The 25,782-nt window shown below is 36.8% G+C and overlaps 2 protein-coding genes across 12 annotated transcripts in view; both read left to right on the forward strand.

Moving 5' to 3' along the window:
- The window catches only part of RET (ret proto-oncogene), an 87,646-nt gene extending 75,731 nt beyond the window's left edge, over positions 1 to 11,915 (forward strand). The window contains exon 21 of the mRNA XM_006050752.4: positions 11,683 to 11,915. The gene's annotated coding sequence lies outside the window, so the exon portion shown is untranslated. The remainder of the gene's footprint in view (positions 1 to 11,682) is intronic.
- CSGALNACT2 (chondroitin sulfate N-acetylgalactosaminyltransferase 2) overlaps positions 11,853 to 25,782 on the forward strand; it is a 40,915-nt gene continuing 26,985 nt past the window's right edge. For 7 of the 11 annotated variants that reach the window (XM_025284569.3, XR_006550747.2, XR_006550748.2 and 4 more), the window contains exons 1-6: positions 11,853 to 12,612; positions 14,722 to 14,938; positions 16,304 to 16,405; positions 18,015 to 18,110; positions 19,602 to 19,780; positions 21,390 to 21,484. In XM_025284569.3, the coding sequence (XP_025140354.3) occupies positions 11,853 to 12,612; positions 14,722 to 14,938; positions 16,304 to 16,405; positions 18,015 to 18,110; positions 19,602 to 19,780; positions 21,390 to 21,484 (1,449 nt within the window). Of the gene's footprint in view, positions 12,613 to 14,721; positions 14,939 to 16,303; positions 16,406 to 17,283; positions 17,376 to 18,014; positions 18,111 to 19,601; positions 19,781 to 21,389; positions 21,485 to 25,782 lie in introns of those variants that run through there. The other 4 variants (XM_025284570.3, XM_025284572.3, XM_044942087.2 and 1 more) reach the window with 4 other exon arrangements.

A 25,782-nucleotide genomic window follows, 5' to 3' on the forward strand; every position in this document is an offset into this window, starting at 1 on the left:
TAAATCTTTAGTTTCTTTTAACAGTGTTTTGTAGTTTTCAGAGTACAGGACTTGAAACTTTTTTTTTTAATTAAGGTATAGTTGATTTACAGTGCTGTGCTAATTTCTGCTGTACAGCAAAATGATTCAGTTATACATACATAGACATTCTTTTTTAATATTCTTTTCCCTTATAGTTTATCCCAGGAGATTGGATACAGTTTCTTTGCCATACAGTAGGACCTTGTTGTTTATCTATTCTAAATGTAATAGTTTTGCATCTACTAACCCAAAACTCAGTCTTTCCTTCTCCCTCCCCCCAACCCCATGGCAACCACAAGTCTGTTTTCTATGTCTGTGAGTCTGTTTCTTTTTTGCTGATAGGTTCATTGGTGCCATATTTTAGATTCCACATATAAGTGATATGGTGTTTGTTTCTGACTTACTTCACTTAGCATGATAATCTCGAATTGCATCCTTGTTGCTGCAGATGACTATTTCATTCTTTTTTATGACTGAGTAGTATTCCACTGTATATATGTACCACATATTCTTTATACATTCATCTGTTGATGCACATTTAGGTTATTTCCATGTATTGACTATTGTGAACAGTACTGCTATGAACATAGGATCTTTTGATATTATAGTTTTACCAAGTATATGCTCAGGAGTGGGATTTCTGGATCATGTGGTAATTCTGTTGTTAGTTTTTTAAGAAACTTCACACTGTTTTCCATAGTGGCTGTGCCAACTTATATACCCATCAACAGTATAGAAGGGTTCCCTTCTCTCCACACCCTCTGCAGCATTTGCTGTTTGTACCCTTCTTAATTTTGGTTATTCTGACTGGTGTGAGGTGGTACCTCGTAGCTTTGATTTGCATTTCTCTAATAATTAGTGATATTGAGCATATTTTCATGTGCTTACTGGCCATCTGTATATTTTCTTTGGAGAACTATCTATTAAGGTCTTCTGCCCGTTTTTTAATTGGCTTTTTTTGTTGTTGAATTGTATGGCCTCTTTGTATATTTTGGAGGTCAAGCCCTTGTCGGTGACATCATTTGCACATATTTTCTCTCTCTGTAGTTTGTCTTTTCATTGTTTTTAAATGGTTGCCTTTACTGTGTAAAAGCTTGTAAGTTTGATTAGGTCCCATTTGTTTATTTTTGTTTTTATTTCTATTGCCTTGGGAAACACGTAAGAAAACATTGGTGTAATTTATGTAAGAGAATGTTTTGCCCATGCTCTGTTCTAGGAGTTTCATGGTGTCCTGTCTTTTTTCTAAAGAACTCTTTGAGCCATTTTGAGCTTGTTTTTGTGCATGGTGTGAGGGTATGTTCTAACTTCATTGATTTGCATGCAGCTGTTCACCTTTCCATGCATCACTTGCTGAAGAGGTTATCCTTTTCCCATTTTATGTTTGTTGAAGATTAATTGACTTCAGGTGTGTGGGTTTATTTCTGGACTCTATTACTTTCCACTGATCCAAATGTCTTGTTTTTGTACCAATACCACACTTTTCTTTACTGTAGCTTTGGTGTTGTCTGAAGTCTGAGAGAGAGAGTTACGCCTCTTGCTTTGTTTTTTCCCCCTCAGAATTGCTTTGTCAATTCTGTGTCTTTTATGATTCCATATAAATTTTTGGAGTGTGGGATTTCTAACATTTCTTTGAATCATGCTTTAATTTTCCTTTATTAATGTTTTATAGTTCTCATCGTATAGGTCTTTCACTTCCCTGGTCAGGTTTATTCCTAGGTTTGGGTTTTTTGGTTGTTGTTTTGGTGTGATTTTAAAAGATGTTACATTCTCTTTACATTCTCTTTCTGATTTTTTATTGTTAGTGTAAATAAATGCAACCAATTTTTGAATGTTAATCTTGTATCCTGCCAGTGTGCTGAATTCATTTACTAGATCTAGTAGTGTTTGTGTGGCGTCATTAGGATTTTCTCTATATAATATCATGTCATCTGCATATAGTGGCAGTTTTACCTCTTCTCCTTCCAATTTGGATATCTTTTATTTCTTTTTTTTGTTTGATTGCTGTGGCTGGGACTTTTAACACTGTATTGAATAGAAGTGGTTAGCGTGGGCATCCTTGTCTTGTGCCAGATTTTAGCAGACAAGTTTTCAGCTTTTCACCATTGAGTATTATTTTGGCAGTGGATTTGTCATAAATGGCTTTTATTATTTAGAGATATATTCCCTTTGTACCCTCTGGTAAGAGTTTTTATCATGGATGAATGCTGAATTTAGTCAGATGTGTTTTCTGCATCTGTTAAGATGATCATGTGGTTTTTTACTTTTCTTTTTTAATGTGGTATATTACATTGATTTACATATATTGAATCATCCTTGTGAACTTGGATTGAATCCCACATGGTCATGGTGTATGATCTTTTTATATGTTGTTAGATTGGTTTGCTAATATTTTGTTGAGAATTTTTGCATCTATAGTCATCAAAGATATTGACCTGTGATTTTCTTTTTTGGTGGTTATCTTTGGTTTGGTATCAAGGTTGATGGTGGCTTCATAAAATGTCTTCGGGATATTCCCTCCTCTTCAGTCTTTTGGAAGCTTTTGAGAAGGATCGGTATAAATTCTTTGTATATTTGGTAGAATTTGCCTGTGATGCCATCTGGTCCTGGACTTTTGTTTGTAGGGAGTTTTTTGTTTGTTTTGATTTTTGATTTTTAAAGATTATATTTCACTCTTAGTGATTGGTCTGTGCAAATTAGCTCTTTCTTCTTGCCTGTGATGCCATCTGGTCCTGGACTTTTGTTTGTAGGCAGTTTTTTGTTTGTTTTGATTTTTAAAGATTGTATTTCTCTTTTAGTAATTGGTTTGTTCAAATTAGCTCCTCTGTCTTGTTTTGATGGGCTATTTCTAGAAAGTTGTCCATTTCTTGTAGGCTGTCATTGTTGACATATAATTGTTCATAGTATTCTCTTATATATTTTTTTCATGTATTTCTGTGATATTGGTTGAGGTTTCTCCTTTTTCATTTTTTATTTTATTTGGATTCTCTCTCTCTTTCTTGGTAAGCCTGGCCAGAGGTTTGTCAGTTTTGTTTCAAACCAACTCTTGGTTTTAGTGATTTTTTTTTCTATTTTTTTTAATCTCTATTTTGTTTGTTTCCTGCCTGATGTTTATTATTTCCTTCCTTCTGCTGACTTTAGTTTTTGTTTGTCCTTCTTTTTCTAAATCTTTTCAGTCAGTTCAGTCGCTCAGTCGTGTCCAACTCTTTGCAACCCCATGGACTGCAGAACACCAGGCCTCCCTGTCCATCACCAACTCCCGGAGTTTACTCAAACTCATGTCCATTGAGTCGGTGATGCCATCCAGTCATCTCATCCTCTGTCGTCCCCTTTTCCTCCTGCCTTCAATCTTTCCCAGCATCAGGGTCTTTTCCAATGAGTCAGTTCTTCACATTGGGTGGCCAAAGTATTGGAGTTTCAGCATAAGTCCTTCCAAAGAATATTCAGGACTGATGAGGTGATAGGTTAGGTTGTTTAATTTTACTTGAGATTTTTCTTGCCTTTTTTTTTTTTTTTTTTTTTTTTTGAGGAAGGTCTGTATCACTATGAACTTCCCTCGGAGAACTGCTTTTCCTGCATCCCATGCTTTATATTATTCCATAAAAGTGAAAGTTGCTCAGTCATATCCGACTCTTTGCGACCCCATGGACTAAACAGTCCATGGAATTCTCCAGGCCAGAATACTGGCATGGGTAGTCTTTCCCTTCTTTAGGGGATCTTCCCAACCCAGGGATCGAACACAGGTCTCCCACATTCTGGGCTGATTCTTTACCAGCTGAGCCACAAGGGGAGCCCAAGAATACTGGAGTGGGTATCCTATCCCTTCCTCAGTGGATCTTCACGACCCAGGAATTGAACCAGGGTCTCCTGCATTTCAGGTGGATTCTTTACCAACTGAGCTATCAGGGAAGCCTATATTATTCCATATATCTCTTATAATTGCTTTCTTTTTATTTTTTTTTTACTTTCTGCTTGCTGTTTTGATTGGGTAATTTCCATTATTCTATCTTCCAAATTATTCTTTCTTCTACATTATTCATTCTGCTATTCATTGCGTTTAGCTCAGGTTTTATCTTGGCAAATCAATTTTCTAATTTTTCTTGACTCCTCCATATAGTTTCTAGTTCCTTTTTACAGTAATCTGCATTTCTGTTGGTACACTTTCTTGATTCTTTACTTCAGTATCTTCATTACCTCCTTTTGAACTTGGTGTCAGACCAAAGAGATCTGTTTTATTGCTTGTTCCATCAGGGGAATTCTCTTGGACTATTGATTTCTCTGCTTCTTCATTTTGCTTATATTTCTGTTACTCTATGAGTTTAGGAGAGACAATTATCTACTATAATCTTGGAGAGCTGTTTATAGTCAGGAGCATCCCTGTGTGGCCTGTGTGGGTTGAATATATGTTTGGTGTGAGGGCTGGTGTTTTTTTTTTGTTTTTTTTTTTTTGTTTTTTTTGCATGCTAATAGGAAAACATTTTATAGCCTATATGTTTTATCAATTATACCAAATTGTGACACAAACACTGTACATGTGCTTTTAGCAGTAGACTTAAAAGTAAGCAGTGATATATGTTATGAGTAGTTATACTCTGTAAAAACTTCACTAGATAATTTTCTTTCCATCCTGAACACTGGGGTAAAAAATACGTTTAGAAGAAATACAATAACTTTCCTAGTTTGTTGAGTGATTTTATCAGGAAATGGTGCAGGATTTTGTGAAATGTTTTTCTATCTATTGATGCAATATTACGGGGTTTGTCCTTTATTCTGTTGATGTGGTGTATTGCATTAATTGAGTTTCAGATGGTAAATCCAGCTTGCATTTTTTGGATAAATTTCAGTTGGTCATGGTGTTGTATGTTGATAGATTTAGTGTGCTTATATTTTGTTGAGGATTTTTGTGTCTGTATTTATAAGGAATGTTATTTTCCATTGATATCTTTGTCTGGTTTTGATATCAAGAGTAATACTGGCCTTATGGAGTGAGTTAAGAAGTATTCTGTTTTTTGAAGGATTTTGTGAAGAACTGATATTAATTCTTATTAAGGCTTGAATTCACTGGTAAAACTATCTGGTTCTGAATTTTTCTTGGTGGGTGGTTTTTTTCATTTCTAATTCAGTCTTATTTTACATCTATTCATATTTGCTGTTTCTCCTGAGTCAGTTACAGTAGTTTGTCTAGGAATTTACCCATTTCATTCAGTTATAATTTAAAGCAATTTAAATAATAAATGAAATCTTGAGGCGTTCCTGGCAGTTCAGTGGTTAGGATGCTGTGCTTTCACTTCTGTGGCCCAGGTTCAGTCCTGGTCATGGAACTAGTAATCCCACAAGGTGTGTGATGCAACCAAAAGGGAAAAAAAAGGAAGAAAGGAAGAAATCTTGTAATTATCCCTGAAGTTAACACTTCTTGTTTCTTCATGGCTTTGTGTTGATCCATATATTCAACTGCTAACATTTTCTTTCTGCTTAAAGGACTTTAGAGCAGGTCTGATGATGATGAATTATTTTTAACTTTCTAATGTCTAAAAAAAAGTTTTTTGCCTTTATTCTTGAAAGACACTTTTTTATTTTTCCTTTCAGTTTCATAAAGACATTGCTGCATTGTCTTTGTTTCTTGTATGTGTATGATGTGTCTTTCTCCTCGGGTTCACTTTAGGGTTTTCTGTTTATCAGTAGGATTTAAGCAGTTCAATTATCATGAGCCTTACTTTAGTTTTCTTGGTGGCTTTTGTATTTGGTATTCATTGAGCTTCTTGTATCTATATGTTGATAGTTTTCATCAAATTTGGAAAATTTTCAGCCTTATTGCTTTAAATATTTCCCCTAGCCCCCTCCCCCGTCTTTGGAGACTCTGTTGTTCAGTCACTAAGTCGTGTCCAACTCTTTGCAACCCCGTGAACTGCAGCACACTAGGTTTCCCTCTCTCACTATCTCCCAGAGTTTTCTCAAACTCATGTCCATTGAGTCAGTGATGCCATCCAACCACCTCATTCTCTGTTGCCCCCTTCTCCTCTTGCCCTCAGTCTTTCCCAGGACCAGGTCTTTTGCTCTTCACATCAGGTGGCCGGATTGTTGGAGCTTCAGCTTCAGCATCAGTCCTTCCAGTGAATATTCAGGGTTGATTTCCTTTAGGATTGACTGGTTTGATCTTCTTGCTGTCCAAGGGACTCTAAAGAGTTTTCTGCACCACCATAGTTAAAAGCATCAATTCTTCAACACTCAGCCTTCTTTACGATTCAGCTAATTATATATATATATATATATACACATACATATATATTAGGCTGCTTGAAGTGGTCACACCGGCTCCTTGAAGCTTCAGTTCAGTTCAGTCGCTCAGTCGTGTCCGACTGTCTGCGACCACATGAACCGCAGCACACCAGGCCTCCCTGTCCATCACCAACTCCCGGAGTCTACCCAAACCCATGTCCATTGAGTCGGTGATGCCATCCAACCATCTCATCCTCTGTCGTCCCCTTCTCCTCCTGCCCTCAATCTTTCCCAGCATCAGGGTCTTTTCAAATAAGTCAGCTCTTCACAACAGGTGGCCAAAGTATTGGAGTTTCAGCTTCAGCATCAGTCTTTCCAATGAATATTCAGGACTGATTTCCTTTAGGATGGACTGGTTGGATCTCCTTGCAGTCCAAGGAACTCTCAAGAGTCTTCTCCAACACCACAGTTCAAAAGCATCAATTCTTCGGGGCTCAGCTTTCTTTATAGTCCAACTCTCACATCCATACATGACCACTGGAAAAACCATAACCTTGACTAGACAGACCGTTGTTGGCAAAGTAATGTCTCTGCTTCTTAATATGCTGTCTAGGTTGGTCATAACTTTCCTTCCAAGGAGTAAGCCTCTTTTAATTTCATGGCTACAGTCACCATCTGCAGTGATTTTGGAGCCCCCAAAAATAAAGTCTGCCACTGTTTCCACTGTTTCCCCATCTGTTTCCCATGAAGTGATGGGACCAGATGCCATGATCTTTGTTTTCTGAATGTTGAGCTTTAAGCCAACTTTTTCACTCTCCTCTTTCACTTTTCATCAAGAGGCTCTTTAGTTCTTCTTCACTTTCTGCCATCAGGGTGGTGTCATCTGCATATCTGAGGTTATTGATATTTCTCTGGCAATCTTGATTCCAGCTTGTGCTTCCTCCAGCCCAGCATTTCTCATGATGTACTCTGCATATAAGTTAAATAAGCAGGGTGACAATATACAGCCTTGACGTACTCCTTTTCCTATTTGGAACCAGTCTGTTGTTCCATGTCCACTTCTAGTTGCTTCCTGACCTGCATATAGGTTTCTCAAGAGGCAGGTCAGGTGATCTGGTATTCCCATATCTGTCAGAATTTTCCACAGTTTATTGTGATCCACACAGTCAAAGGCTTTGGCATAGTCAATAAAGCAGAAATAGATGTTTATCAGGTGCTTTATTCGTGTTTTTCATTCTTTTTTCCTTCTACGTTTTGAACAATTTTTTATGTCTTCAATTCGCTAATAGTTTGTTGTGAAATATTTAGCCTACTGTTAATCCCGTTCAGTGTATTTTAAATCTCATACATTGATGTTTTCATCTCCTTAGTTCAATTTGGGTCTTTTTTTTAATGTCATTTGTCTCTCCCTATGTATTTTGAACATGAGTGTCTTTTAAATACAGTTGTAATAGCTTTTTTAATGTATTTCTGTGAATTCCAGCGTCTGTGTCTTTCTAGGTCAATTTCAATCATTAATTTTTAAAATTATGGATTGTGTTTTTCTTTGTATGTCTGATCATTTTTGTTTGGATGTCAAAAAATTGAATTTTATTTTACTGAATGCTAGATATTTTTATATTTCTATAAATATTTGTGAGGCTTCTGCAATTACATGGAAACAATTTGATCCTTTCAGGTCTTGCTTTTAAGATTTGTTGGCAGGATCAGGTCCATGTTTAGTCTGGAGCTAATTATTTCCCACTACTGAGGCAAGACCTTTTTGAGTCCTCTACCCAGTCAGTGCCCCATGAATTTGAATTTTTCCAGTCTGTCTGGTGGGAACATGCACTGTTCCTGGTCCTGTTGGAGTGCTGAGCTCTGTGTCTTTTCATTTTTATGCACTTCTTTCCTTAGCTTCAGTTAGTTTCTTTGTGTGCCTGCCCTCTCAGTGCTCTGCTGCATACCCAACGGCTGTCCTCTGAAGATCTCTGGCCTTCTCTCCCTGTGCAGCTCTCTCCCCTGGTACTGTATCCTTTGAACCCGGTTGCCTTGGTCTCCTCAGAGTGTCAGCTTCCCCTCCTCAACTCAGGGAGTTAGCTGGGCTCTGCTTAGGAGAGGACTTCCTGTGCTATGGTGTAGAAACTAAGGCAGTTAGCTGTGCAGGCACTTGTTTCTTGTTCTTCCAGAGATCAGTGTACTTTATTACCTAATGTTCAGAATTTTGAAAATCATTGTTTCATATATTGGGTTTATTTTTTAATCAATTTTGTTTGTGTTGTTTCAAGTGTGAGAGTAAATCTGGTCCATATTACTTCATCTTGGCTATAAGAGGAAATCTCTTTAGTCTGTTTTAAAGAGTAAGAATTGATGGCTCCTAAACTTTCTGTCTGGGGCTTTCCTGGTGGCTCAGTGGTAAAGAATGCGCCTGCCAACACAGAAGACTCAGGAGATGTGGGTTCGATTCTTAGGTGGGGAAGATCCCTGGAGTAGGAAATAGCAACCAAGTCCAGTATTCTGCCTGGAAAACCCCATGGATACGGGAGCCTGGCAGGCTTAGTGACTTAACAACAACAATAAGGATTTCTTTCTACTCTGAGCTCTTTGATTTTGTTTTACATCTGTGACAGTTCCATTTTTCATTTCCACAATATCCCACCCTCAGAATACTTAACTGTCTGCTGTTGGTGCTTGGTTGCCTGGGATTGCCTTTGGGTTATGAATGAATCTTGTTTATCATACAAACACACTACTACAGTGAGGCAGTCAGGGTGTAACAGCATGAAAATGGGTGTGTTCTCTAATACTGTTCTTAACATATTTAGAGCTGTCATAATCCAGTTTTTTAGGATGTTGTTAAAGAATTTCTTATAGGAACTAGGTAAATAAGACTTTAATTGGAATGCTTAAAATAGAATGCGTCTTTTATGGTTAACAACTATGGAGCTCTGCAACTAACATTTGTATTCTAAAGTAAATACAACAACTTCTCTTTCATTTCAGTGGGTAATATTCAGCGTAAGATATTTAACTGTAAGATAGGCATGTAAGATCTCTCAGACCTGTATTTTGCTTAAAGGAAAGAGGAAGATGATCTTGGCTTTAATGCGATCACTTAATAGTTATATTACCATATTTAAATTAAATCTTTTCATGTCTGGACCTGTTTTTCCTAGACAAAATGGAGATTAAAACAGCACTGTTGTGAAAGGATGGCATGAGAAATGTATAAAAATACTTTATAAATCAGTATTTTTTCAAGATTTTTGGATCACAACTCATAAACATTTTGTGTGGCTAGCTCATGCATATGTGTGTATGTGTATGGATTTACAATACAAAATTTGCTACTGTACCTAATGTATGCCAATATTTCCTGTTCTGTTTCATTGAAAAGTAAACCTTAGGTGCATGTGGGTGCATTCACTTGGATTCAAGTCTGTGTAACCCCATGAATTGTAGTCCCCCCCCAGGCTCCTCTGTCCATCGAATTTTCCAGATAAGAATATTGGAGTGGGTTGCCATTTCCTACTCCAGGGGATCTTCCCAACCCAGAGGTCAAACCTGTGTCTCTTGCAGTCTCGTGCATTGGCAGGCCACTAGGAAGCCATTAATGGATGATATCTCAGTTTCAAATACAGTCTATATGAAGAAAGAAATTATGAGGTATCATATTAATGAAAGGTTGAAGTACTTAGATTATTTCATTCAAAATATTATCGAGTTTGAATATAGTACAGTTAAATATGTGTTACTTTATTAATAGTTTATTCAAGATTATATCTCCACATTTTTAGTTTTAGTCTTTCTTTCCCTTGATAAACAGGCTAGTAATAACTTATAAATAATTTAGAGCGATGTCTTTTAAGTTTTAAACAATGAAATTTAAGTGGTTTCTTATGCAGAGAATTAGTTTTGAGACATGTTAAAAGTCTTGGAACTATTATTAGCTTTGCATCCTTATTTTTTACTTAGTTTTCTTAATACTGATTTTTTTCCTTATTTTTCTATATCACTTAAAATAAGATTTAAAATCAGTAAAAAAAGATGCCATCATAGTAAAATTTACTTGTGAATTAAATTTTTAAGGATACATGGTTATCTTTTGGTTAACTAAAGTAATAAATGGCTAAGGATTGTAAAGTCCATTGTTTGTGATCCAGTAGCCCAAAGAAGTTGGAATCTATCCCACATTTTGTACAGAGATGTGCCACAGTGTGGGAGGGGGAAATCACAGCATTTTACACAGAAGGCATGCAGACTTTCTGGATCAGTAAGAAACTGATGAGGATCAATGTTCCCCAGTGACTCTCTTCCACAGGTTCTGCTGCAGTGGCAGAAACCAGTTCTGTTAAAAGCTAGCTGTAGTATCACATATTCTTCTTGACAGACACTTCTTTAGTAGTTCTCTCTGCAGTAGAGGCCTTCCCTGCTTCCTGTCTCCTAGGTTTAATCTTCTCTATTTCTAGAATTAAGTATCCTTAAAGTTTAGAAAGAAACATGGAAGAGCTCATATAACTGGTTGTAGTATGAATGATAGCATGTAATTTTGTAAATTTATAATGGATTCTTTGGAGAAGGGAATGGCAACCCACTCCAGTATTCTTGCCTGGAGAATTCCATGGACAGAAGAACCTGGTGGGCTACAGTCCATGGGATCGCAGAGTCAGACACAACTGAGCGACTAACCCACCCACCCACATAATGGATTCTTTAATTTTTTTCCTGCAGATAAACATGTTCGTGTTTTTTTTTATATAGACTCCAAACTTTTCCAGACTTGTAGGAAATCTGTTGCTGTGTAATACAGTGGAAAGAATTATGTGATCTAATGCTCAAATAATCTACTGGAAGAACGACTTTGGATATAAAAATGTTTCTTAATGTGTTTTCCAGATGTCTGTGGCCTTCTGAAATTGCTTCTCCCCCCGCCCTTAATTTTAAGTCTCTTAGATTCACTAAGTTGAGCTATAGAAATTAATAAAGTAGAATGCTTGAATTGAATAAACAGTAAGAAAATATCTCTCTCTAGAAAGCCATTATCAGTGTAACAAAAACAGTTTATAGAAGCTCAGCTCCCAAATGGTGATATGTTATAGTTGGGAAATGGTGAGTTAATTGAAATATTATGTTAGTATAGAGTTATACATGAGGTAATTTACAAATAGCTAGGGACCGATATAATCTATGTAACACAAACTATGCTAAACATAATTTTAATGTTTCCTTGATTCATTCAAGTTATGGACATGTAGATATTCTGGTTGAAAGTATTACATATATTTTAGTGTTTCAGAAGGTGTTTTTCTTAATACTTTCCCCCAGCATTAACTGAATATTATATAGTATATTAGTGGCTCTCATGGTGGTCTGCCTATGATATCACATAGCTAAGCTTACTAAAGCTGTCAACAGTTTGATATGCTTAAGGAAACAAAATTCTGATTGATTCTGATGTGTTTCTTTCAGAAAAATCAACACCCATGGATTGTATCTGACTGTGTAGATCAGGTTTTTTTATTCTGGATATCATGGTAACAGTATAGGAAAAATGCATTATTTCTCATGTCTGCAAGTAGTCTTCACTGCTGAAGGAAGCAATTTTTTAAGCTACAGCCAAATTCATTTTGGTACTTTTTATGGAAATCTTGATTTTGTTTTTACTTTTTTATAACCTTTTGCAAAAGGTATTAACAAGCAAAGAGCTCATCTCATTAGGCAAGTCCAGATTAATAAGAATGCCTAGAAGAGGGTTGATTCTTCAGACCCGGACCCACTGGCTACTGTTGGGTCTTGCTTTACTCTGCAGTTTGATATTATTTTTATACCTTCTGGAATGTGCCCCCCAGACTGATGGAAATGCATCTCTTCCTGGTATCATTGGGGAAAATTATGGTAAAGAGTATTATCAAGCCCTCCTACAGGAGCAAGAAGAACATTATCAAACCAGAGCAACCAGTCTGAAACGCCAAATTGCCCAACTGAAACAAGAACTACAAGAAATGAGTGAGAAGATGAGATCTTTACAAGAGAGAAAGAATGTAGGGGCTAATGGCATAAGCTATCAAAGCAACAAAGAACAAGCACCTAGTGACCTTTTAGAGTTTCTTCATTCACAAATTGACAAAGCTGAAGTTAGCATAGGAGCCAAACTACCTAGTGAGTATGGAGTCATTCCCTTCGAAAGTTTTACCTTAATGAAGGTATTCCAGTTGGAAATGGGTCTCACTCGCCATCCTGAGGAAAAGCCAGTTAGAAAAGATAAGCGAGATGAATTGGTGGAAGTTATTGAAGCTGGCTTGGAGGTCATTAATAATCCTGATGAAGATGATGAACAGGAAGATGAGGATGGTCCCCTTGGAGAGAAACTGATATTTAATGAAAATGACTTCATAGAAGGTAATGTGAAAAATGTGTTGATCTGTTAACATTAGTATGACAAAATTCTGTATTGTATGCTGATAATATGTCAGAAAAAGTTATAATGTGATCAAAATAAAATAGAAAATAAGAACCAGGGAAATAGAAGAAATCTAAGCTTGTATAGCAGAATACTCCCCAAGTTGAACGGCTCTTAGGGTTGTATGTGTATTTGCATGTATATGTATTTGCATTCATCTCTGAACTGGTTTTGATGTTCCTTTTTTATATTTTTTAAAATGTATGAACTAAAGCTCAAAATTTGAAAACCATTTGCTAAAGGAAAGAAGAACCTAATTAAGATTAGTGGTTATTCTGTATTTTGAGTGGAGGAGAAACACATGTCAGAACATCAAGGAGGCATACATAATTTTGAAAAACATATTTGGCATTTGGAAAAGTAAAGAAATAAACCCATTTTCTTAATACAGACTGCAAAAAGGGCATAGCATTTTTAAATGTCAAGATGGGACATGGCTCAAAAGTTGAGGAGCACTTGTATACATTTAAGAAATTTGTTGATTGATATAATTATAGATTATATCAGGAATAATTATAGGCCCCAACCCATCTCCATCTTATACCCCATGCTAGATATTTAATTGTAGGCTTAAAGCCATTTTGAATACAAATATTTCTTAAAAGTTCTCTTTGCTTGATTCTGTATGCCACATGTAGTTTTTTGGTTTGTTTTTTTTTACCCCAGTCTTCATGGGTATCACTTGCTATAATGTAATACCTTCAGCCTTTGGAGGCCCGTCAGCAAGGGCCTTGTGCTTTTCTGTGGCATTTCAGCTATCTTCTCCTTATAGCCATCTCTTTTTACCCCGTCACTTCCTGCAGTTTTTGATGGGTTGTTTCTTTCAAAACTCCTGTAGTTTTTCTGCTGGCTCAGCTTTTTATCTTTTCACTCAATATGTTTATAGCTTATGGCAGAATTGAAAGCTGCAGAGGAAGTAGCTAAGATATGTAAAATGTCTTTATGTCTTCTTAAAAAGAAAGGAACCTATGCCAGTTTTATATTCTGTAGCTCCTGCCTTTTTTTTTTTTTTAAATATAATTCTCCTGGGATTCTGTCACTTACAGGATTTTTCTGTTATGGAACATATTTTGTCCCTTGCTTTTCCGCCATTGTGCCACTTCCCTCATCAGAAAAATAATTACGGACAATGATTTAGTAGCTCCTGTGCCTGTTCCAGACTTCAGCTTAGATGTCACTTCTTCTGGGGAGGTCATCACCAACCTACAAGTTTAAGATAGCAGTGTTCCTATATGTTCTCGTAATCTCTACCCTGTGCCCCCTCTCAGAGCACTGTCCTCATATACCGCATTGCCCATTTCCTGATTTGTAGTCCTGTTAGACTATAAGCCTCAGGAGAAGTGGGACCAATCTCTTGTTCACCATTTTATTTCCAGATATTGGCTGACTGACACATCTGTAGGTCTAATCTCTCTACTGAGTGTCACACTTACAAATCAGATTGCCTAATAGACTTCCAGGCTTTTCTCCCAAAGGCATCTCAGATCACCATGTTTAAATTTACACTAATTTTTCTTTGTCTGACTTCATTCTATCTAGAGTCTGTGTGTTTGCATGTGTATATCACTATATTATTATTTCCTTTTTCTTTCTCTATTGCTAGATGGAACTGGGACCGTGAAGCCCTCTTTATACCATTAGTACCTGACACAGATACACTCAATTCATTTTTTGTTAAGCTGAACCAAGCAACAGAAGTTTTGACTTTCAGGTCTAGAACTTAATATTGCTAGAAGTAATTTCTTTATTTTCATCATTTGGTTTCTGTGCTGATAGATTCTGCTATTTTAAAAAAAAAGTCATGTAAAAAGGAATCATCATCATTTGGAATAAATTTTATGGATTGAATAATAGAGCAGAATATTTTTTTAACCTTCTTTTAAAGTAGTAGTTTTTACTGACTGTATCATGGGGATAAAATTTTCACAAATGTATAAAAGCTGTACAAGTCTGATTTCACACTTTTGATCGTTGAGTAAGGTCAGTAGTCGTACTGAATTTGTGAACTTTGATATGGAGACATCTTTGTTCCTAATTCTTTCCTTTAGGTTATTATCGCACTGAGAAAGATAAGGGCACACAGTATGAACTCTTTTTTAAGAAAGCAGACCTTATGGAATACAGACACGTGACTCTCTTCCGCCCTTTTGGACCTCTCATGAAAGTGAAGAGTGAGATGATTGACATTACTAGATCAGTTATTAATATCATCGTGCCACTTGCTGGAAGAACTGAAGCATTTGCACAGTTTATGCAGAACTTCAGGTAATTCCCAGAGCTTAGTGATTTGGCTAAGTGCTCCTAAAAAAAAAAATTTCATGCCATTTTATTTAGTTTACCTTCACTGAGTAGTGTTACTTAGAATTGCAGAATAATTTTATAGGCTTTGGGGAATTTTATGTTTTTAATATTTCCTTTATTCTTAAGGCATGTATTGTGTTACTGACACATGTATTATGCTATTGACAGTTTGAACTGTGAAGTAAATTGAGGGTGACAACTATTAGGAACTAAATTTGATTACCTTTATAATTGTGTTTGAATTCATTTTAGGACAAGTTGAATTTTTAAAAATAACTTGATTGAGGCGTAACTTATATACAATAAAATTGACCTATTCCAAGCATACAGGTTTCATGACTTCTGACAAATTTATACATTCTTGTAACTGCCTTTCCAATTAAGATATGGAACATTACTATCTCCCCAGAAAACTCCCCTGAGAACAATTTGAATTTCAAAATTGGGAGAAAAGACATATTCAAGTAAAAATGGGAGAATGTTATTCTATCTTGGGAAGCAAAGATTGTAACGGTTTTAAAAGCATTTTTTAAATTATTAAATTTGGATATTTTTGTATGCTGAAGTGTTAAAAATTAACAACTACATATTAGACTTTTGAGAAAAGTTTTGTTTTTTTAATTTAATAATTGTCATGTGTTTAATACTTTAATATGGTAGTCTTAATTCTTTGTAATCCCAGTTTTTGTTCTCATTGGAGTTGTTGGATATAAAAACTAGTTAACACAATTCTGTTACAGAACATCTAGAAATCATGCTTCCAAATGAGTTTTGCCTTTTTGAAATTGCCTGCTTGAGATCTGATTTCCTAAAGCATTTTTAATTGCCTTTGGGAATTACCTTCAGATGCTACATTTTTCTTTACAGTTAATCATCTCAATCATGACAAATATTTCTTCCTTGATGATAGGTATAATTTCTCTAATTAGGTAGTCTGAGGACAAAATAAGTTTTGAACTAAAACTTGAGTTATTTATTTGATTTTGAACTGATTGAACTTTATTCTTTGAATATCTTATAGTTTGCTTCTGAAGGCAATACCAAAGCAAAAGTTCCAAAAATGTTTCAAAATATGGCAGCTTCTTGGGCTGCTTACATTGGCTCTCCAAGTGTTGCATTCATTTTGACATATATGCTGTTACACATTTGCTGTGATGCCTTTAATAAGTCAGCAATATTGCCAGTTTTATATTTCCTTAGTTTCATGTGATTTCATTCTAAATGAGTAATGCTTTATTTGTTTTCTTGTAAAGCTTCGTATGATTGCCTTCTGAATGAGTAGTGCCTTCTATATTTTCCTGAATGAACTTTATTTTTCAACCCTGTCAGGGATGTATGTATTCATCAGGACAAGAGAATTCATCTCACAGTGGTGTATTTTGGTAAAGAAGGACTTTCTAAAGTCAAGTCTATCCTAGAATCTGTCGCAAGGTTGGTGAGCCGTGTCCACATTGAAGTCTTGTATGTATAATAGCAGAAGAATGAGAATTTCAGATACTTAATGAATTAATAATTTTGAATAATTGCTGTTGAAAGTTGGCTGAGATGTGAGTGGTGGTGGTAGTAAGTTCCTCGTTTCACCCCTGAGTTTATTCATGCAACTCTAATGACTCGTCTTCCTTAACCTCAGCGTGGCATGATTAGGGTGCTGTTACTCTGTGGCCCACTCACTTTCTTTGTATTTGCCTCCATTCACTCTTCATTTCCTTCTTTTGAACTCTTAACTTTTTTCTAAGTCTAATCCTTTCACTTTTATATCATCTCCTAAGCTTGTCTCTTACTTGCCACCTTTCTTTCCTTCCATTTTCCTAAGTTCTTTCTCTCCCTGCAAATGATGCTTAGGTCTCCCCCATCCTTCAGAGACCCCCACCCGACTGTGCAGTACCCAGTAACTACCATTAGGTTTCTGTCCTTTCACAACTAAACCTCACAGAACAGTAGTTCTCTAACCAAGCAACTCATGTAGTACCTGGCACATAGTAGGTGCTCAGAGGTTTGAACGAATGAATTAGTCATTCCTTAATACTCCATTATTAATTCTGTAGCTTCTCTTCCTTTTCATCTCTAAGTTATGGGCCCAGAGTTAGGACCTAACTGCCAATTTCAGCCTTTTCTCTGTCATCCTTTTTGACTGCTTTCTTACACTTGATACCTAACAAGTATTTCCTTCTTGAAACTCTCCTCTGATGTTTGTAAAATGTATATATTTTGTAAATGTAGATATGTTATAATGTAAGATACTAGGTTGATTATCTTTTCTGACCACATCAACTCTGTATCCTTTACTTGCTTCTTTACCTTTCTGCTAGTTGTGGCCACTCCCTAAGAGTCCAGCTTTGGCCGGCCTTTCTTCTCGAGTCGTTCAACTAACATTCATTGAGTCCCACCGACTATGTTCCAGGTACACTGCTTGGGAGTCTGACTGGGGTGGTTGGGATAGGACTGGGCACAGAGGAGGGAGTGCGCTCCCGCCCAAAGGGACTCACAACATTGGGGTACGAAAAACACTGTCTTCTCCTTCCCCTTCGCTAGCTCCTCCTCCTGACGGCCCTCTTTCAGTTCACACTAAGCTCATTCTCATAATCCCCGGGCTTGATGTCTGAGGGCAGCATCTTTCACTCATTCTTTCCCTGTAATTAGTCAGTTTCTGCGCACTGCCCAGGACCTCTGCTCTGCCCTTTCCTTGCTGCTGCCACCACCTTAACCCAGGTTCCTTTCCTTCCTTACCATTTGCAGATCACCTACTAAGTGCCAGTGACTGATGTTAGTATCACAGAAGTTGCATTAATCAAGACTCCTCTGTGGCAAATGATGGAAACTTATTAACTTATTTTGAATTTACTTGAGGAAAATGGGAGCGTTATTGAAGAATCTTGGATAATTCCCCAGATTAAAGGGATTATTAAAACCAAATTTAATGAAGAATACCAAAACAGCTTTGGTGTCTCAGTGACTGGGGTCAGAGATTTGAATACCATCAGAATTCTCTTGTCTTCTTGTCTGTTTTTCTCTGCATGTTGACTTCATTCTCCTGTTGCAGATTGGCTCCTTCCACATGTGAGGTATATGGCTGTTGGCGGCTCTGGGCTCACATCTTCTCAGCTTTGCTGTCAGAGAGGAAAGAGCTTTCTCCCAGGTCCAGTTGAGAAAATCCCAGGGAAGGACTTTTGCCCAGTCTTGAGCCAGTTACTATGGCCAGGTGGGGTGGGGATATTTTGATTAGCCCAGCTTGAGTCTGGCTCCCTGCCCCTAGGAAGTCACTGTGGTTGGTATATCCTATGATTAGTTCCTCCACTTGATCTGGGAGTGAGAGATGGTGACTGACAGTTTCCTCAAAAGAAGAGAGAGATTTGCAGCATGTCGGGTGGAGGGGCAGGGGCACTCAGAGTCCACTCCATGCCTTGTTTGAGCCTTGGCATCCATCTCTCCAGTCCCCATTCTATCGTGTTGTAAGAGTAATCTTTTTAAAATGTTCCTTTTTTGATCCAGCTATCCCCTAGTGCAGTAGTTCTCCAACATAAGTCACTTGTCTCGAGTGACTTGTTGAGAGAGAGTTGCAGGTGCTTGGCTCCTCCCCTGATATCCGATTCAGGGGTCTGGGGTGGGGCCTGAGAATTTGTGTTTCTACCACGTTCTCAGGCAGATCTGTTGCAGTGGGTGCAGTCCCTTGGCTGTGGAAACCACTGCCCTTGTGGAAAAACCCTGACTCCTCCTTGACTTCAGAACACTAACCAAGTTCTTTAACCTTTCCTCCTCAATCTGACCCTTTTCTGGTCTTCTCTCATTGTTGCCATTTTTATCCCTGTGTTCCAGTCTGATTTGTCTGATTACTGTTCTTTAAAAAGCTTTCTACTTTCTTACCTCCTTGCCTTTGAGAATAATTAATTGGAATGACCTTTACATTCCCCACTAAATTCAGTATTTTAACCAAGGCATAACTTAAATTTTGCTTCTGACATCTTTTCTAACTACTACAGACACAAGCAGTCTTTTTTTCTTGAACTGCACTTCATTCATTCAATCAGAAAATACTTATTGAACTCATACCCTGTGAGGAGCACTGTGTCCATAGTAATGAACAAAACAAAATCCCTGCTCTCACGGAGCTTACATTCTAGTGGGAGACACTGGAACAGACATGTCCGGTGATACTGAGGGACACAACACTGGACAGAGGGATGAAGATTGAAGCAAAGGGAGGTCAGGGCTACTTCACGTGTGGTGTGAAGGGGATCCCTCTCATGAGGGTACATTAGAATAAAGGTCTAAGAAACTCGAGAAAAGAATATTCTTTGTATGTATCATTCATGTGGATTGCATTATTTATTACCAGACACTATGACTGTTTTCCCATGTGTATATTTCTTAACCACCCAATAGGTTTTTAAGATCATGAAAGGTAGTGGCCTCTCAACACATACTAACTTCACGTCACTAGCATGTTGCCTCAGATGTGGGCATTTAGTTGTATCCCTGATGATAGAGACATTTAAAGCTGATGATTTCCCTATATCAATATAGACCCAACATAATAAATACCTGAAGTGTAAAGTATTTTTTGTAACTTGTGTTAACAGAGGCAGCTTCAAGTGGGACTTACCGTTTGTTGTATGTGTTTTCCTCATAGTGAGTCTAATTTTCACAATTACACCTTGGTCTCACTGAATGAAGAATTTAATCGTGGACGAGGACTAAACGTGGGTGCCCGAGCCTGGGACAAGGGAGAAGTCTTGATGTTTTTCTGTGATGTCGATATATATTTCTCAGCCGAATTCCTTAACAGCTGCCGATTAAATGCTGAGCCAGGTGTGTAAAATGTTGGCAGGTGAATTGAGTGTAAAATTTTAGAACATTCAAGTGTCAGCGCATTCCATATTTTGAATCAAGTTTTTTAAAGTTATATTTGGCATGATTTAATTGGAATATTAAGTAGGAAAGTAAAAATTTGCCCCTCTGAAGTTCATACCCCTTATTATTTTATGGCCAGATTCCAGTGTATACATCTGAATCCAAATAAACAAATGCAAAGAAATAAAAAGTCTTGAAATTGATTAAGGAGGAAGTAGAACTCAGAAAAAGCCAAGCAGTGTAATGTGTGTGAGTCAGAAACACTCTTCTTCAGTCAGGTGGTGCCAACATGCATGTAGGCGTGCACTCACAGAGAAGTCTAGGTACTAGATGGTGCTTGGGCAACTACTGTGCATTTTGGGATGACTACTATACTTTGTTTTATTTGTACATATTTCAAAAATGATAAGAGCAAATGACTCTTATATATCAGATATTATTGTAATGTGATGAGGTTTTTCTATATTAAAATTTTTCATAGTGTATGTTTTTTATAGAACTACTCAGATCATGCAGGTTATCTTCTTGTGAATCATTTTGGTTAGGGATGGTTGTCAGGAACTCTTTGAGACTCAGGGGGATAAATGAGGGTTAGATTTACTTTTTTTGTAGCAGATAGCATGAAGGCCAGAATGTGGTAGTTGAAGATGTATTTGCTTAATGTAAAATAAATATTTTATCTGAAGTATTTTATATTCATTTTAAATTGTTTCTTTAATGTAAAAGAACAATTTGTCTTGGGGAAATTGAGCTCCCCTTCCCTACGTGGGTTTTAATCAAGATGAATGAAGTCTGCTAGGGATCTTGTATTAAAAAGACTACCACGTTATTTACAGGGTCCTTTGCAGTTTCTGAGCACTTTATATGACCATGTCTGATTGAAGCCAGTCTCAGCAAGGTGTTCTCTGTTGAGGGGAGGGCGATGGGCTAGCTAGTTAGCCTTAGTGGTCTCTTCAGTGCTAACTATTTGAAAGCTAATAACAAGGCCTTTTGAGGGGCCATCGGGTACTTAAAACTAGTCTTCCCAGGTTTTCCAAATCTTGTTCAGATCTGTCTGCAGTTCTATATTTTACTTATTCTCTGTATATCCATTGTACAGTATCCTCTGGATTCACTGTTTCACAATTCATTTTGAAGGATGGATTTAGTAGATGTTTTGGAGTTTCTTGGTGATTGGTTAACCTATATCTGTTACTGCTAATTCAATGAAATAATGATTAATAAATGGCTCACCTCATGAACAGCTAAGAGAATACTTTTGAGCATCTCCTCAGAGTTAAAGGGAATAAACATGTCAAAAGGGAAAAAAGCATCTTTTAGTCTTTTTTTCTCTGTTCTTTTGCAGGGTTATAGTTTCATAGCCTGAACTACTGATACATTGTAAAATCATTATCGTGATCATCAACATGAGGTTTTTAGTAACCTGAATGTTGCTAGAATGCAATATTAATAAAATAAAATCATCATATGTAATAAAAACTTTAACAAAACTGTAGTAGATATTACAGTAAAGATCAGTGCTTTATTTTATTCTTTTTGTGGTGTAAATGTATATTTTCATTTATAGGTAAGAAGGTGTTTTACCCTGTGGTGTTCAGTCTTTACAACCCTGCCATCGTTTATGCCAACCTGGATGTGCCCCCACCTGTGGAACAGCAGCTGGTAAGACTCGTACTGTCAGTTATGAAAAAGCCTCAAAGACCTTTGCTAGGTTCCTTAATGTTTGTTTCACTAGTAGAAAAAGTTTCAGTTAAAAACTATAGTTACTATAAATACATTTTCATAGTGTACCCTCCTCCATAACATGCTTTCATATTTATTATTTCAGAGTTGTGTCATTCTGGCAGAGATGTTGGGGATGGGAGAGAAAAGTTTAGGCTACAGAGAAAAATTCATGTTCTAGATTGTGAAGATTTTCTGGTCATTTCTACCAAATTACCTTTAGTGATGCTAAAAATTTAATTTTAAAACCTTACTGGAAATTAAAACTACTAAATAAGAAGGAATAGTATACTATGAGAAATTACTTAGAAAGTTTTAGAATAGGAATGCCATATATCAGAATTTAACAGTTACTGACAAAGTTACACAAGTTTTGAAAAAAAAAAAAAAGTTAAACTTCTATGGAATAATTCACATTTACAGAAAAGTTGGAAAAATAGTATAGAGAGTTCCTGTACTTCACCCAGTTTCCCCTAATGTTAGCATTTTACATAACCATGGTTCATTTGTCAAAATTAAGAAATTAACATTGGTAAGTTACTTCTAACTCACTGTAGATTTTGTTAGGATTTCACCAGTTTTTGTACTACTGTCCTCTTTCTGTTCCAGGATCCGGTCCATAGTACATTGCGTTTAGCCTAATCTTTTATTGTTATTAATAACATTAAGAACAAAAAGGAAACAAATAAACTAAGAAGATAATTTAACATGTTTAAAAAATGAAAAATAACTCCAGAAAAGAAGTAAAGATAAAAGCAGAAATTAATGAACGAAAAATAATAGGTTGCCACACATAGGAGCTTATTCTTTTTGTGCAGGAAAAAGAATAATCATAAAGTTAGGTACATTCAGGGTATAAAAGAAAACACAACATAGGAAATTAGAAAACATTACAAGAAATCAACCTCATATAGTAAGTTTTTAAAAATTCTAAATAGGAATTCCCTGGTGGTAGGGTGGATAAGACTCTGCCTGCGGAGTCAGAGAACACGGTTCGATCCCTGGTCCGGGAAGATTCTTCATGCCTCAGAGCAGCTAAGGCGCACACCACAGCTACTGAGCCTGTGTACTGCAGCTGCTGGACTCTGTGCTCGTCAGCAAGAGAAGCCAGTGCAGTGCGACAGACAGTAGCCCTCACTGACCACAGTAGAGAAAGGCCACACACAGCAATGAAGATGCAGCACAACCAAAAAAAAAAAAAAAAAAACAACTAACTAAAAGGAAAAATTTGAAAGTTTATAAAATATTAACATGAACTAAATTCATGTTCGTATTTTATAAAAGCTCATCTTAGTATTCTATCAATAAAAGAGGTGGAAGCTCTTAAGAGATTAAGAGCAACTAAAAATATAAGAACAGTTATCAAATAGTTAACCTCCAGATATATATATATTTCACTGTTGAGTTTTTCCAAACTTTGAAAGAACAGATAGTGTTAGTACCATATCATCTGCCTGCCAGGTTCCTCTGTCCATGGGGATTCTCCAGGCAAAATTACTGGAGCAGGTTGCCATTTCCTCCTCCAGGGGATCTTCCTGACCCGGGGATCAAACCCAGGTCTCCTGCATTGCAGGCAGATTCTTTACTGTCTGAGCCACCAGGGAAGCCCATCTTCATACCAATCCCTGGTAAAACATGTGTACGTAGCATAATATACACAGATGTCTACTTTATCTGTAGGCCAGTATTAGGAATATGGATACAAATGGGGTCAAAATGACAGCTGGGCACCACATCTGCCTTATCTGACACTCTAAATCCTTTGTACAAGTAAATTATTAAAAATGAAAAGCCATATTAGTATTGGAGAATGAGAGAAGTGCCATTGGGAGATCTAAATTTTGAGAACTTTCTGTAAGATGACAGAAGTTGTCATAGGATTGGTTGCTGGAGGAGAGAGCAGTCTGGAACATATTTAGGAGAACAGTGACAGTGAGGCTGCCTTGCATCCTCTGAGCTCATAGAAGACAGCAGTGGTGGAGTCTGCGTGCTTCTCTGGGAGGTGTGCTGAGCAGCAGGCATCTCAGGCTGAGGCAGTATGTTTGGTCCCTGGAGGTAGGGAGGCAGGATAGAGCCCTAGGATTACTGATTATAGGGTGGATGGGGAGCCGCAGACTCCAAAGGTGAACTGCTACTGGCACATTCTGTCCAAGACCATGTTTAGCCCCTTCTTCACTGTTATTGGAGATAGACCTTTGTAATGATAGCTAACAGCCATGGTTTTTGAACAGTGATTTTTGAAACAAAAATGAGAAGCAGCTAACCACAACTAGCCAAACAGTTGAGGGAACACACTGTGAAAGAAGACCACATTTTAATAAATAGAAAAATTGACACATGAGAATAGAAATAGAAAACAACTTTAACTTAAATATATCTTTAAGGAAATTAAAGAAAATGTTAATTTCATAAAATTATTAGCATTTGTTACTAAAAATAGAACTTGGAAATTGAAAAACTATAGAACTCAATAAATGGGCTGAATAGCAGAATGATCACAGTTGAAATAGATTTGTAAACTAGCAGACAGGCCAACTGGACATATAAAGACCAAGAGACAATGTGAGAGAAAAATCAAGATACAGGAAATCAATTCAGAAGCTCTAAGACTGTTAAATAATTGGAGTTCCGAAAGGGAGAGAAAAGAGAACAGAGCGAGGAGGAAATAGAAGAAAACATCAAAGAACTAGGGGAAGAGAAATCTTCTGGCATTTGAGAACAGAAGGCACAATCCTAACAGTTTCCAGAGATGCTCAAAGTAGCAGAATCTAGCTTATCTACAAAGGAATAATAATCAGGTTGGCACTTGCAGCCTTTGTGATAATATTGATACTAGAAAATACTAAAGCAGTCCCTTGAACATTCTAAAGAAAAATAACTTCAATTATAGAATCCATATTTGACCTATTTGAAAGCAAAATAGACATTTTTGAACACTGAAGAACTCAGTTTAACTATTTTTCAGAGGCCTTTTCTAATTCAGCAGAATGAAAAATGAGCATATTGAAAGAAGAAGACCTAAGAATAAGAGTGGTCAACAACAATAAGAACCCAATAAAACTTCTTTCATTAGTTTCTTTAAATAGTTGATGAAACACATAATAAAAAAGTTAAATAGCAATTTAGGATAAAAAAGTCAAAAGGTGTATACATGGTATAATATGTGTATTACCCAACTCTGTCCCAAGATACCCAGAAGCAGTGACATCCTTAGAGTAATAAGCATGCCCAGCTCCCAGATCTCAGTGCTGAGATGGGTAATAGAGGAGCCCAGAACATCTTGTAGCTCTAGGAAAAAAAAGATGAAAGAGCTCCCAGTGGCGAAGCTGGAACAATTTGAGCAGCCAACTAGTCCTGGATTATAACACCAGCATAAAATAAATATCATGAGTCCATACTGATATGAGTAACTTTGTGAGTGAATCAGGAGATAAATAATAATAATAAATGACAGATTGATAGGTTGATTAGATTAGATGGGGGTGGGGGTGGAAAGGGACAGATCTTCCCACAGAATTTTAAAGAACTCTTGTAGGTACTCCCTTTTCCACAAGGTGGAGCTAGGTGACTCACTTCCAAAGAAACAAGTAAGGAAAAAGAAAATTTTTTCTTCTTAACTTTTCAACAGAGAAACCTGGCAGGCACCACTTTAAACTAAGTAATGAAGGTTAACATCACTAGTGTTGTACCCACCACATAAGATGTAACAAGAAGGGCATGTCACCCTTGTGGTCTTTCTTCCAAAAACCTATAACCCCAGCCTAATCATGAGAAAAACTTCAGATAAACCCAAATGGAGGGACATCCTATTAAATACCTGAACATGACTACTTAAAACTGCCAAGATCATAAAAAAGAAGACTGAGAGGCACTCACAGTTTCTCAGGAGACTAAGGAGACAACATCGAATGTACTGTAGTGTCCTGGACAGATCCTAGAACAGAAAAAAGAACATTAAAGGAAAAACTGGTAGAATTCAAATAAAGGAAAAAACTGATGGAATCCAAATAAAGTCTGGAGTGAGTTAGTAGTAATGTATCAATGTTGGTTTCTTAGTTTTGACAAATGTACCACAGCAGTGTGAGATCATAACATTTAAAGGAAGCTAAAGCTACATGAGAAATATATGGAAACTCTTTATTATGTTGTAACTTTTCTGTAAACCTGAAATTGTTTCAAAATTTAAAAATCTAAAAATTTTACTTGAAAAACAAACCAAAAGAAATGCAAAATGGACT

This window comes from Bubalus bubalis, chromosome 4 (assembly GCF_019923935.1).
Source record: "Bubalus bubalis isolate 160015118507 breed Murrah chromosome 4, NDDB_SH_1, whole genome shotgun sequence".
In the NCBI taxonomy this organism is placed as follows: domain Eukaryota; kingdom Metazoa; phylum Chordata; class Mammalia; order Artiodactyla; family Bovidae; genus Bubalus; species Bubalus bubalis.